The 15,302-nt window shown below is 44.4% G+C and overlaps 1 protein-coding gene across 1 annotated transcript in view; it reads right to left on the bottom strand.

Annotated features, from left to right (window-relative positions):
* The window catches only part of LRRC56 (leucine rich repeat containing 56), a 134,400-nt gene that overhangs the window by 29,668 nt on the left and 89,430 nt on the right, over positions 1-15,302 (bottom strand). Inside the window, exons 5-6 of the mRNA XM_059722532.1 lie at positions 11,372-11,468; positions 10,773-10,970 (exon numbers count right to left, since the gene is read on the bottom strand). Coding sequence (XP_059578515.1) covers positions 10,773-10,970; positions 11,372-11,468 — 295 coding nt within the window. The remainder of the gene's footprint in view (positions 1-10,772; positions 10,971-11,371; positions 11,469-15,302) is intronic.

Below are 15,302 nucleotides of genomic sequence, written 5' to 3'. Positions count from 1 at the left end.
CACCAAAGAGGAGTATACCTCCTCTGCTCGTGCTTGTAGGGAGGCAGTTAGACGGGCCAAAGCTACCATGGAGCTGAGGATGGTATCCCAAGTTAAGGATAACAAAAAATTGTTTTTTAGATATATAGGGAGTAAAAGGAAGGCCCAGGGTGGAATAGGACCCCCACTAAATGGGCAGAAGCAATTGGTAATAGACAGGGGGGACAAGGCTGAACTCCTCAACGAGTTCTTTGCCTCAGTGTTCCTAAGAGAGGGGCAAGACAAGTCTCTCACTGGGATTGTAGAGAAGTAGCAGCAAGGAGCCAGACTACCATGCGTAGACCCTGAGATGGTGCAGAGTCACTTGGAGGAACTGGATGCCTTTAAGTCGGCAGGCCCGGATGAGCTCCATCCGAGGGTACTGAAGGCACTGGCCGACGTCACTGCACAGCCACTGGCGGGAATATTTGAACGCTCATGGCGCACGGGCCAAGTCCCGGAGGACTGGAAAAGGGCCAATGTGGTCCCCATTTTCAAGAAGGGGAGGAAGGAGGACCCAGGCAAGTATAGGTCAGACAGTCCATCTTAGGCAAAGTCTTTGAAAAAATTATCAAGGCTCACATTTGCGAGAGCCCGGCAGGACAAATTATGCTGAGGGGAAACCAGCACGGGTTCGTAGCAGGCAGATCGTGCCTGACTAATCTAGTCTCGTTTTACGACCAGGTTACAAAACGCCTGGAGGCAGGAGTAGGGGTGGATGTCGTATATTTAGACTTCAGGAAGGCCTTCGATACGGTATCCCACACCATAGTGGTGAACAAGTTAAGAGGCTGTGACTTGGACGACTACACAGTCCGGTGGGTGGCGAATTGGCTAGAGGGTCACACCCAGAAAGTCATAGTGGATGGGTCGATTTTGACCTGGAAGGGTGTGGGCAGTGGGGTCCCGCAGGGCTCAGTCCTAGGACCGATACTCTTCAATGTCTTCATCAGTGACTTGGACGAGGGAGTGAAGTGTACTCTGTCCAAGTTTGCAGATGACACAAAACTGTAGGGAGAAGTGGACATGCCGGAGGGCAGGGAACAGCTACAAGCAGACCTGGACAGGTTGGACATATGGGTGGAAAACAACAGAATGCAATTCAACAAGAAGAAATGCAAAGTGCTGCACCTAGGGAGGAAAAATGTCCAGCATACCTACTGCCTAGGAAATGACCTGCTGGTGGCACGGAAGCGGAAAGGGATCTTGGAGTCCTAGTGGACTCCAAGATGACCATGAGTCGGCAGTGTGACGAAGCCATCAGAAAAGCCAATGGCACTTTATCGTGCATCAGCAGATACATGACGAATAGATCCAAGGAGGTGATACTTCCCCTCTATCAGGTGCTGGTCAGACCGCAGTTGGAGTAGTTGCGTGCAATTCTGGGCACTGCACTTCAAGAGAGATAAGGATAACCTGGAGAGGGTCCAGAGAAGGGCCACTCGTATGGTTAAGGGCTTGCAGGCCAAGCCCTACGAGGAGAGACTAGAGAAACTGGACCTTTTTAGCCTCCGCAAGAGAAGGTTGAGAGGCGACCTTGTGGCTGCCTATAAGTTCATCATGGGGGCACAGAAGGGAATTGGTGAGGTTTTATTCACCAAGGCACCCCCCCGGGGTTACAAGAAATAATGGCCACAGGCTAGAAGAGAGCAGATTTAGACTGGACATTAGAAAGAACTTCTTCACGGTTAGAGTGGCCAAGGTCTGGAATGTGCTCCCAAGGGAGGTGGTGCTCTCCCCTACCCTGGGGGTCTTCAAGAGGAGGTTAGATAGGCATCTCGCTGGGGTCATCTAAACCCAGCAATCTTTCCTGCCTATGCAGGGGGTCGGACTCGATGATCTATTGAGGTCCCTTCCAACCCTAACATCTATGAATAATACTGCAGAAAATTTGGTCACTAATTCCATCACCTGAAGAGATCAAGAACAGTCATGATCTAACCCCATTGCAGGCATCTTTAAAGACTGAAGTCACTAACGGTGGTATTCTTTTCCCTTCCTAGTCATCTTAAGCCTCCAGTTTTGATAACCCAGTGACACAGGTAGGAATTCTACTGCTGGCTGCATAGCCTGTGCATGTATGTACTTGTCTGCACACATACACTGGGCATGCATGCAGACTGGCAGCAAAGAAGAGGAAGAGGGCAGTCTCTTGTCCCAGTTTTTGAGTGGCTAAGGCACTTGCCTGGGAAGCTTGAGGACCTCCTGAGGTCCCTTCCAGCTTTACTTCTCTATGACCTGCATTTTCAGCTTCCCTTAAGGGAGTCTGCTCTGACTTCCTAGTACAACATGCTAACCACCATAACACAGTTCAGCTGTTACCCCGTGCCTCCTCCAGTACCCCGTTTGAAGCTGAGCCACTGCTCCCAGCATTTAATTGTAATTGGGAAAAATGGATGCAGTAATAGGCAAGAGAAAGAAATACTATCTAGCAATGTACATCCATGTGTTAACCTGAGGTTGGATGCTTCAAAGAAGAGTGTATGGTGGTGAATAAATGCAAACCTGCAGCTGTAGGACTGGTAGAGGTGTCCCTGAAAATTACAACAGGAGGGTGGGCTGGAGAGCAGGAATCCTGACTTGGGTGGGGACAGGGGGCACAGAGGTTTCCAGTCTCCCAATTCTGGTAGGGGGGTCTGGGACAGCAGAGGCAGAATGACAATACTCACTGACAGCCTTCCCTGTTCTTCTCCTTCCATTCCCCCTTGTAGGTGAGTGGGGAGAAAGAAGAGATGAGCACCGTGGGATGCTGGCGGACCCAAAAGGCCCTATGTTGTGCTCTCTCTTCTCTTTTGTACCACATCAGATATCAGCTTCCAAATCTATGAGCCACTGTCTAGTATTAATCGCTCAATGTGCAGATTCCATCTACCCTGCCTGGGCATTTGTAAAGATTGCAGTTTTCAATTAAGTGCTGTGCTGTTTGTTGGACACTGTATTCACACAGGAGGCTGTCCAAGATGTTCATTTTGTAAAGCATTATTTTGAAGCATCCATATCTCAATCTGTTTAGCCTGACCCATGCTTCTCTGTCAAGGTTGTAACCAACTGGGGACTTGTTTGGTGTCAATATAAAATGCTGTAGGAATAGATCTGATCTTTCCCAGTGGTCGGCCCATTCCACTGCTCATAGGCGACTGGTGCCACCTGAGTCTTGCCAACCAAGGGGGGTTCCCTGCAGCCAATCTCACCGACCGGGGTGGGGGGGCTTTCCCACAGCCAATCTCACTGGCCAGGAAGCACAAGTGGCACTCACAGAAGCAGCCACAGTGCTCCCGGAAGTGCCAGCAGCGCTTCACCTGGCGCCCCCACTTCCTAGCTGGCACTCGCAAGGGGGGCACCGGCACTCCCTCCTGCCCCCCTGCCCATCGCCTAAGCAGGGAACGCTGACTGTCAAGGGGTGCACCAGTGCTCTCAGGGGGTGCATATGCACCCCCCACATGTTGCCACTGCCACTGCTGTCCATAGGTTTGGTTCGGGATCCCTAGGCTTTTCCAGGAACTTGTGGGCTTCATGTACAAACAGTTTATGACTTTTGAGCCTCTTAAGCCTCGTCTATTCAGGTCTTCAGTTAACAGTTGATGAAGCAGGTGATTTTTGTTATCTCCTACTTCTGTTGCCAATAATGATGTTAGGGTCTGTCTTCTTATATTACTTGATCTAATACCTGAGAGTACAGGGAGTACATCTGTGTATGTGTAAGTGAGTCCCGGTATGCTGTTAAGTACATTGTTGAGCTTTTTAGTATGACAACTTCTGGACCTTACAGGAGCACAATATTCTGCTGGGGCATATATCACTGGAAGTGCGGTGGTTCTGAGCACTTTGAAGTTGGCACCCCATGATGTGCTGGCTACACATCTTAAGGCAGCTACCTGTGCAGAGACTTTACTTTGGACTTTTTCCAAAGGCACTATTTTGGAATCCTTCAGCTCTTTTTGGAGTGCTTTGGAGGGTATGTACATATAGACAGTTTATCCTTTGAAAGACTTGAAAGCCATCTGAAATGCTTCACTTGTGATGTCTGCCTGCAGCCCTAGACAAGGATGTCCGCTAGAAGCAAAGAGAGGGGTTTTGTTTTGTTTGGATTTTTTGTAGACACATTTCATTCCTTCCAGAGAATCATGATTTCAGCCAGGTCTGAACTATCAATGAGAAAAAATCATTTCCATTATAAATAGTTCCAGAAGCTGCCTCTGAAGTGCAGCTCAGCAAGTTCAAAGCAGGAAAACAAATGGAAGGCACTCTAGATTTGGATCTCTGAGAAGCAAAAATATGTTAGCAAAGGAATGACACTGCTGCTGCCTTCAGTGGCACCTGTGATCAAGGCAATAATTAAATAGAAGAAGGTGATACAAATCTTCACAGTTGTTATATGCTTGTGTGAAAAAAGCCACACTTGCACTAAATGACTGAGCTCTTAAAGATACTACCTAAGCTTTCAAGTTTAACTTCACCAATAGCCTCGTGCAAAAATGAATTCCATAGGTGCGAATATCTTAATGGCCTGTTATAAGAGGAATGATAGTGCCAGCCCCTTGTTTGCTTTCTTCCTTATGCTTTATATCAGTCATGTGTAACAGCCATAAAGTGATTCAGCTCTTGAAGAATACCCTACAATGTACTACCTTATGAAACACCTGGACAAGCACATAAATTGTATCTTGCTTACAGCCTAGCACTGATAATTTGGGACATTTTTGCTGCAATTAAAGCTTAAACTAATTACCTCATTTAACTTATGTCTCATGGGTATGGATGAAGAAAATCGCAGTAATCTAAAAACAAGGTTTGTAAGCCACTTCTTTTAACTGAGAACAACTACTTGTGTATGCCCAGTAAGTGCATAAAGTCTGTGCTTATTTAACTTATTAGATAAAGGTTTTAGTGTAGGCATTCCCAAAGAGACATTCAAACACAAGCACATATCTGCAGAGCTCTTGCTGCTGCTCTAGGAAACAGACCCAACTGAATGAAGCTGAGTCCTTGTTTGAAGCTGGCATAGTGGGTGCATTTAAAATGTAGAGCTCTTGCTTCATCCACAGCTATTCCTCATTTTAGATACAAGATATAATAATTTGAATCAGTTATTTCTCTAAAACTGAAATTAAAACTGTAAGTGCACCAATTATACATCATGTTAAGGCCCTTCCAGATATTAATTCTATACTTAATTACTGTAGTTGCCAACGGGAGGTTATATACTTCCAACTGGACAGAAGATGGCCATTCTGACTGTAAAGAAGAGGCAAGGTGTCCACAAGGCACTCTTACTCTTTCAGACTGGCCTACAGTCTGAAAAAGTAGGATAACTTCAAGAGATCCTCTTGCTTTAACATACGGTTAAGTTTTATTTCAAGGTCTCCTTTCCTCTAGGAATTTCCTGACACCACACAACCGATTATAAGGGTGACCCTGAATCATTCAATCACAACATTGAGTAGATAGTTGTCCAGAACAAAAATCCTAGGCATCTTAGAATTTGAAGTTTTGGCTGTTGATTTTCAACTTGATATTAGGATTTTAAGTGGCTTACAGGATGGAAGAAAAGATCCAATGACAGAGAATGAAAAGGAACAGGTTTTAATGTGTGTGATTTAATGCTGGTGCTTTGCCTTGCCCCTCTGGGTTAGTTACAGCATGGTTTTTCCATTATGCAGTCTCATACTTAAAACAGTGCATTTGTCTTTCTCCTAAAAAGCAGTAAAAAGGGAATGAAGAGAAATTGAAAGATTAACTCTGTGCTACTGTGTTACTGAAATCTGTCTAAAATCAGGTACAGTATGGCAGACGTATTTTATAGTTTGCAGTAGGGTTATCTGACTTGGCTAACTGATCTATTGTACTTGAGAAGTTTAGTTCCCAAAGAGCAGAGATAATCAAACTCTGCCAGTGCAAAGATGGATAAGAAAGGTTGAGGGAAACTAACTGCTAATGTGAAGATACAGAACACTTGGGTGGGACCTTTTCAAACAAGCCAGAAAAGGTAAAAGGAAAAGCTTTTCACATTGTTTTAAAAATAGATTAATTTGGACAAGATCCAAGCTAATGTCCTTACTCAAAGACTTTGTATTCCATTTCCATTTCTCCACCCCATCCCTCTATACTCCCCATGTTTCTTAAAGGTAAATTAATGGTTATACTGAAGAAACAGGAGCATTGCATCTTCCTGTGAATTTTCATTCTAAGGTCCTGCAGATTTCTATCTTCATTGTGCTTGGACCCAGCTGCAGGAGGTGCCTTTGGCTAGGGACAGACATTACACATAAACCAGTTTAAGCGATCAGAAACTGGTTTATACCTGTAACAGAACAGATGTTCAGTGCACATAAACCAGTTTCAAAATGGCTGAAACTGGTTGGGGATAAACCTGGTTGAATGTAGTATCAGACTTAAGTGATTTGGGTCGAACTGGTTTATGCAATGCCTGTCCCAGACTCATTGCTGGTTTAAGATAAACCTCAGCATCCCAGCATGCTCTCTGGGCTGAGCAGGGCTCTCTGCTCCATAGCAGGGCCAGGCCCTCCCCTCTGCTCCCTGGCTGCAGCTCCAGCAGAGACTGCAGACACAGCAGGGTCTGCCTGGCTTCCCCCTGCCCCATCCCTCCTTGCTGCTTAAGAAGGAATCCCCACCCCACCCACCTTCCTCCCATCTACCACAGCATGGACGCCAGCCCCATGGACCCTAGGCATGTGGTATGCTAGCTAATGCCAAGAGGTGTCTGTGTGCATGTCTCCAATTTCACTGGGACAGGAAGACAGAACAGTGCCTGTTTAAGGCTCTTTGAATCTAATCAACAAGTCAGCTGGTAAACTGTATAAGAAGAAGACTGTTTAAGAAGAAGGCTTAATATCAGGAAAAACTCCTTCACGGTCAGGATGTCTAGACTGTGGAATAAACTCCCTCCAGAGGTGGTGCAGTCACCTACCCTGGAGGTTTTCAAGAGGAGACGGGACAGTCACCTCACTGGGGTCACCTAACCCCAATTGTCTTCCTGCCTACAGTGGGGGGGAGGGGGGCTGGACCTGATGATCTGCAAGGTCCCTTCCAGCCCCTAACAATCTATGAATCTATGCAGAGTTTGAACTAATGGAGCAAGGCTAGTGTTTTGCTGATGAGGTGATAATCACTGTTATCAGCCCCCTGCTGGCTTGCTCACCTGTCAGTTTGCTGCAGACAGTATAAAAAAGCAGGGAGAGGGAGATTGAAAAGCTCCGTATCATTAACAGATGTGCGCGCTGCACACCCACCTTGCCTCAGAGTGCTAGCAGGGGTCTGTGGTCTAGTAACACTCCCACCCCTTCAGAAGCCAGCAGGGGAAAGCCTGGGATGGTGCAGGCAGACCTCCCTAACCAGAGGTCCTGCCCAGGCCTGGCCACACCCCTCCTCAGTTCAGCACTCTGGTAGGGAAGAGAGGGCTGTTCTAGTGCCCCCGGCTTCTAGCCTGAGCCACTGCTGGAATGTGCCTGAATTTCCTCAGTCCAAAGAGAATGTCTGTCCAGTTACAAACCAGTTCAGCCTAGCCAGGTTAGACTAACCTGCAAAAATTGAATCAATTCAGGCTCAGGCTTTTTGAATGTCTGTCCCTAGCTTTCAAGATGGCTTCAGAACTTTGCTTTTAGGATTGGCACTTGGCAAGTGGGATTGGGTGGACAGGCATGCTTAAACAGTACTCCCAGAAATGCCATGAACCTGGTACAGACATACCCAAGCCTGGTGCCACAGGGGTACTTCTCATTACCATAGCAACATGGGGGTAAACAACTCTCTTTTCTGAGTCTGGATTTAGGACTGCCCCTCAGGAAGACTGTCTATAATAACTGTCTTCCCAAGCTGAAAATACCACTGGGAAGTTTAAAAGGGCTGCTCCAGGTGCATACTGAATGAGGGGGAAAAGTCTCGTCTTGGATTCAAGTAAATACAGTACAAGAATGGTTAAGTACTGGGACATTAGCTAGACAGCTTGTGGAATCTCTGTTGTTTGAAGTGTTTAAGTGCAGGTTAGATAAGCATTTGTCTGGATAGTTTAAACAGGAATGTTCCTGTCTTCAGCAGGGGTTGGGCTGGCTGACCTGCTAAGGTCCCCTCCAGCCCTACTTTTCTAGGATCCTATTAAGCTCAAGAGATAAGTAAACATTTCCAGATTTCCTCCAGGAGGGCATTTATCACCTTACAATGAGCTAGGAATTCCTTCACCTCAGCTTCCCAGGTACTGAGCTGAACAGTGCTGGATTTTTGTCTAGGATAGATTCCTCCTTCACTAAGTTTTGTGTCTGTGTATTTGTGGTTTAAGAAAGGTGATTCTATCAGCACCTATATCAAGTCTGAGAACCAAGACCTTTAGGTTAATAAGAAGTTGATTATAATCATTGTGGCCTATTCCTTCAATGTTCTTTAATCTCAGTGGTGGAGAATGGAAGCCACAAAATGGGCATTTGCCTTCATCTCTGAATTCCTCTTTTTCTCATGTGCCTTTCTTTTACTTTTCCAGTTGACTTGAATGAAAATAGGTTCAAGTGATTTATGATGCACTAAAGGGCTAGGTACTCAAAACTGTGGGAATATAGTCCAGACTATGTCTTTCTTTTGTTCTTGGTGTACACTAAAGAATGTCATAGGAGCTTCTCTCCAGGATGTGAACAAGCCTCCCTCTAGCAGTTAGCGACACCCTGTGTTTCTAAAGAGTCATCTGCTGGAAACATAGGAAGCACACATCATCTAGAGGAAAAAATATGTTCCCCACTGTCCCCCAGATAAAATCTAGGATTTGTACTGAGGGCTAGGCTACCCTGGAAGCAAGATCAAATAGCTGTTAATAAGCATAGCCATAAGTCAATGAGAAAATTCTGTTATATAGCCCTCCCTATCTAAAGCCTCCTATTTTTAAGTGCTCACCCTCAAGTCAGGGAAAGGGGCAGGGGAGAAACACTTCTAACTGGACAGGAAATCTGCTTAGATTTGAGGAAAAAAAAACCCTTAAAAAGCCCAATTAAAGGGGAACTGGAAATTGAAGATCAAAAGAGCTATCTGAAAACACATATCTTGCCTGTCACTCCCTGATGTTCTGTAGGATCCCTGGTGGCTGGAGAAAGAAAGGAAGTAGGCCCATCCCTTAGGAAGGGGCTCTTAATCACTACGCCCTATGCTGTATGCTGGTTGCTAGTGGGGGAGACTTCCTTAGGTATTAAAAAGGCTTCAGTGAAACCTCCTTACATACCTGCCCTGCAAGCTGTGCTCCATGCCTAAAAAAAAGCCAGAGAAGCTTTGAAAAATATACTCCTTTCTTCATCCCACTGGTTCTGATCTGATGTCAGTGAAGAGAGCTTCCATACAGCCCGCTCCGCTGTCTCACCAAGGACATCACCTGCATACTAATTTGAGTCAGGCTTTCCTCCAGCCTGATCAACTCTGGTGGCATGGCTGTTGCCTACACTCTGACTGGGATCTGGTTTCTTGGCAGCCTGCTCAACTCTGTTGGCATGGGCCTCGTGTACAAGCCACCGAGGATCTTGGTTCCCAAGGCCTACCTAACTCCTTTGGTATGGAACTTGCACCCATACCCACTGAGAACCGAGTGTGGCCTGTTGGTTGTTTTGAGTGTGGAGGGGACAAAAAGCACTGTCCTTTAGAGCATCCTAAGGAAGCCAAAATAATTTTTTAATGTAGCAAGTTGCAGAGAAAAGTTTTGAAACCAAGGGGGAAAAAATGAAGGATATATAGGGAAAAATCTTCCTCGAAGAACACTACTATAAATGGAGATTTGCAGTCTGTCACACATGATATTTGGAAGCAGAGAATTCTGGATATCAGGAACATTCATAAGCCCAGGCTCAGAGCCATGGTACCTCTGTTGCCTTGGAGACAGGGAGGACCCTGGGCAGACCATATAACATAGAGGGGGCAGAAAAATTAGAATTTCACCAAAATGTAATGGAGGTTGAAAGAAATAAACAGCTTAAAAGTCTGTTTCATGCTCCTTAGTGACCTAGGGAAAGGGCTTGGCCTGGCTAGTAAGCAGGAGAAAATTATTCTCTGGTGACCCCTGTGCAGCTTAGAGCAGATGGGGAAAGATGTGAAGTTGCATGAAGGAGTTCACTATCATGTGGGATGTAAGAACATTTCATGGGGGATGTAAGAACACTTCATGTAAGAACAATTTATTTGCTAAACTAGATTATATGCCCATACTCATATGTATCAGGAGATGTTTTATGAAAGCCATTCCTGCTAATATCAACACTCCTTTGGAGACATTAGGAAAGAGGCCAGGAATAGGTGTTACTTCTACTCCTGTTCTGTCTTGTGATCATGAGAAAGGTGCCTTTTTCAAAAACAACTACTGTATACAAATGATGGATGGAAAAGACTTATTCTGTCATCACCCGTGATCAATAACTACTCAGTGGATGTGTTTCTATAAATTTCTGATTTACCGCTTCAAGATAAACAAGTGTGTACAAAATTCAACACAAGAGGCGTGTCTACATGAGACACTTACTGTGCATTGGCCTCATAACACTGCAGTAGCATGAAACAGCAAAACCCATGCTACTAGCCTACTATATAGTGTTATGAGGCTAATGCACAGTAAGCATCACCAAATAACTGTGCACCAGTGCTACTGCACAGTAACTTCAGGTACTGCGAATTTAGTTAGTACTTTATTAAAGAAATACTAAACTAAATACATGCAGTATCTAAGGCGCATTAATGAATGTGTAGATGCACCCACAGGGTCTGAACAATGTTCTTACCTCTGAAGATTCTGGGCTTGGCTTCAGGCAAATAAGGTTTCCCTCCACTGTGAGACTACTCAGTTTGCTACAAAGTCCCAGATACTGAATCTGGTTAATGTCTTCAATATTGTTTCCTTCCAGGTCCAGAATCTCAAGATGATCTAGCAAGCACACTTGGCTCAGGTCAGAAATATTGTTATAGGCAATATAGAGTTCCTAAAAGGAGTAAACAGAGCACATCCATCACAGGCTTTCCCAAATTACATTAACGGTTTGCTTAAAATTTTTTGGGCTATGGGGTATCACATAAATGTAAAAAAAACTTAACAGAATCAATCAGAAGGCTCAGAAACTCACTCAGACATGGTGTTTCCTAGTGCCAACTTAAGTCAATGAGATTTGACAGAAGTGAGTACCATGCTTGACAGTACGTGTTTTTAGAAGCAGGCCAGTGTTCTAATAAAAAATGAATATGTTGGCGTCTTCACAAACTCCCAGTCAAAGTCCCTTAAGAATAAAAGGGCTACCAGCATAATTATAGGAAGAGAACTATGAGCTAAATTTAGCAAGCCTATAAGAGGATGCTGGAAAATTTGAAGTGATACAGCTTTGCTTACCTTAAGAGAGCTTAAGGAAGAAATTCCATCCAAATCTGTGAGCCCACAACAAGCCATCCATAGGACTTGGAGATGGGACAATGTCGTTCCAAGGTCCCTTGTAAGAGAAACAATTCAGGTTCTTATTTAAATGGACAAAGAAACTTAAGAAACATTTTCATTTTCCCTACATGCTTTCGTGCCCTAGGTCGTCAGTAAGTTGGAAATATTATGGAAAACAGGTGACTCTCAGAGGTAAAGAGTGAATAAAGTTGTATAATGAACTGCCCTATTCCCATCTCTTCCTGCCCCTCTTCCCTTCCCCAGTTTACTTCTCAAATTGCAATGCCATCCCAGTTCAAGAAATGTAGTTAAAATTCTGCCAACGATTTTCTCCTGGTTACTTTTCAATAACTCAAAGTTATATAAGAGCTCAAATTCTGTATGGCTGTATTTATATTATGACCATTTCCATCATTTATTCTATGTACACTATCCAAATTGTTACACCTGATTTTAACTACACTAACAAGCCAATCTTTTTGTATGCAACATTTTATGCAACTGGAAGGGAGAATCATCTCATCCAATAATACTGCTTGGATCAACAGAAACTGGTAATCCTTCCCATTTTATTCTCCCATCCCATTGGCCTAGTATCAGATGAGTCAGGGATTGATTCTCTTGGTTCCAAACAGTCTGGCCCTAGTCCAGGGAACTATTTAAGCATATGCTTTTAACCTTGTGCACACAAGTTGTCCGATTAATATTGTACCAGTGTAGATAGTTACCCAAGGCACAATAGCAGTTCATCAAGCCCAGTGTTTCAGCACCATCAGTCCTCTGTCACATGAAACCAGACATGCATAAGACTTAAATATAAAGTGTTACCATATCCCAAAGTGACCCATGTATCACAACCCAGGCTTTCCCCACGACAACAGAGACATCCTCCGGAGAAGAGGGAATCCAGCTTTGGATAATTAAATGTTAGAACAGTTTACCAGCAAGGGTAGTAAGCTCCCATTCATTTAAAGCCCGTGAAGTGGGGTTTGGTATCTTTTTACAATAGTGATGCTCAATCTTTTGTTCTCACATGTGCACCCTGTGATCAAACCCAGATTGCTCTGGGATTAGGTCTCATACTGCCCTGTGTGTCTCATGCTGTCCTGTGCTCCCAAATTAGCATATAGGGCCATGCTATTCTACCTGCAGAGATCCCCACCAGTCTGGAAATTTGGCAGCAAGAGAGGTGCCACTGCTCCCCTGCAGCCACATTTTTGGATCCATGGTGAGCCCTGCAGGCTAGATGACATGATGCCAGGGGTTGAGTACCCCTATTTTACAGGATGTGCTTTAATCCAACTTCTGGGAGAAATTCCACAGCAGGGCAGCAGGATGTCAGATGGGATGGTTGTTAAGGCCACTTCTAATTGGAGTCTGTGAATCTATGAGTCTTCCTGTTCAGGCTCTTCCTTCACAGGTCAAGACAAAATGAGTGTGCCTGCATTGCCCCCAGTATGCTCATAAGAGTTGCAGCTTTACATGAAGATACTAAAATGTCATGTTTGAGAACTATGGCCAGTTGCCTGCATGGATCAGGAATGAAGGTTTTTCAAAAAGCACAGTTGGTTAGATGTATTCTGATATATGTTTTATCTTCCTCTGAGCATCAAAGATTGGCCACCATGGGAAAGAAGACACCAGATTAATGCACTGAGGTGGTATAGAGAATGCTCTTACTAGATGGCTGGCTGGGGTGGTTGGTTCACAAGCTCAGTGTCAGACTGTCAAATTTGGGCTTGGAAAGGAATGTTTCCATAAAGTCAGGCAGGAAGGGCATGGACTTTGGATTTTTCACCTTTCTCTGCAACATCAGGTGCTGTTCACTTGCTGGGGTACATGGGTGTTTGTCATCTAATCCAGGGGTTTTCAACCTTTTTTAACAAGTGTACCCCTTCTGGTGGCAGCAGCCGGATGCAGAGCCGGGGGTGGGGCATTCGGCAGTCACTGCTGCCACCCACCACCCCGCGCCACCACCACCGCCACCCACTGCCCTGTGCCACGACCGCCACCGCTACCTCCATGCCCCAATTTCCCACAGCCAGTCACATGTGCAGCTCGATGGGCTGCTGACAGTCCTCACACCCAGCCAATCATGCACCACCCATTAGGAGCCCACGAAGCCACATGTGCCACTGGCCATGGGAAAGCAGCGCATGGTGGTGGCATGGGGTGGTGGATGGCGGTAATAGCAGCAGCCACGTGAGAGCTCCCCCCCACATCCAGCCAGCGGGGCAGCACCAGCTCACGTTCCCTTCTGAACCCAGAAAGGACATAAATGCCCCATTACAACCACCCAGGATCTGCATATAAACATTACAGCAAGCATTTCCTTTGTACATAGTATTGAATTAGACAACCAGTAATTCCAAGGCATCCTTATGGTAAGACTACAGCAAGCATAATATTTACTGAAATGTATTATTATAAACATGAAGCGGGGGCAGGGGAATGAGGACACAGTGAAATTAAAAATGAAGCAACTGCCACCAAGTAAAACAACATTCACTGCCTTTAGCAAAACTCCAATGAAGTCAACCCTACTGGTTATGACTTGCACAAAGAAAACACGTTGCTCATTTCATGCCCCATTTACGCACTTATCAGCCTTTCAGAAATGGGTTGTATTATTTTGGTGTGAAAATCTCCTTTTCCCTCCATCATAAAAAACAGGTGAATAAAAAATGGTTACCTGGAACATTCCCATTTTCATGCTATTGAAGCGAGAACTTCTGTTGCATTCTCCATTTGTTATAGTGACAGGCCAAACTGCAAACACTCTTAACCTGATGCTTTGCTACGTTTTCATGATAAACAAAGTAAGCTTTTTTTCTGTCCTGTGCTTTCCTTTGTAGTGTGTCATTCAAAGGACAACTATGAATTAAGATGATGGATGCTGAGATAAAATATATTAATTAAATTGTACTTTTAGACACAGATCTAGGGGAATACGACCATGTCTCTAGTTAGAACCCTGCTCTTCTACACAGAGAGGATCCAGCATATGCATAGAGCTTCATCATCCTCAATGTGAACAATTTGAAACATGATTTTGCCTCTGATGTGTAAAGGGCAATCATTTAATAATGTGTTAGCTAGTCATGGTTAATCTAGCATTCATAGTAGATGCTAAATTATGTATAACACTGTGCTAGCTAAGAAATGCTACCCAGACCTAGTGCATTTTCTTAGTGTTGAGACAGCCTTAAGAAGACACTGATTAAAATAAAATGACTCTAAAAAAAGTTCCTATCTTTGAAAAAAAATTAAAAATCTAACTTATTTACCACAATTCATGCTAGAAAATGAGAGCTGAGAAAGCATTTTCACTCTCTTTTATAACCAACAGACCCAGTTCTTCTAGCACTCATCCTGGGATACGCCAGAACCAGTCTTCAAAACTAATGAGATCAGAACTGGCCTGAGAAAAGAAATGGAGCTCATGTCCTGTGCCTCACACTCTTGTGCTCAATATACTGCCAGATGCTACAATGCTTGGGATGTACAGGCTTATAGTGTTTTATTCCTAAAAAGTTTCCACTGGCATTAAAAACAATCTGTATTAACCTAAATATGTCTACATATAGACTAATATTGACTGTCCAAAGCTGCAACGATTACCTCTACTTTAAAAAATAAAAACCTCATTATAAGGTAGGAGAATCTTAGCTGATCATTTTATAACATTCATCCTGATAGCATTCCATGCTCTGCTCTGCAAAGGGAACATAAAACCATGCTAACTGGCTCTTCAGGGAATACCCTAAACATAGAAGCAGTACAAAACAAGAGTAAGGGAATCTACACCATTCCCTCCATGCAGACCTGAAGGTAGAAGGATACCAGAGAATGATTCAGGGTCAGAAGGGGATTGACCACTGCACTTTTT

This window comes from Alligator mississippiensis, chromosome 2 (genome assembly GCF_030867095.1).
Source record: "Alligator mississippiensis isolate rAllMis1 chromosome 2, rAllMis1, whole genome shotgun sequence".
Classification (NCBI taxonomy): domain Eukaryota; kingdom Metazoa; phylum Chordata; order Crocodylia; family Alligatoridae; genus Alligator; species Alligator mississippiensis.
This window is presented reverse-complemented; position numbering and strand designations above follow the sequence as displayed.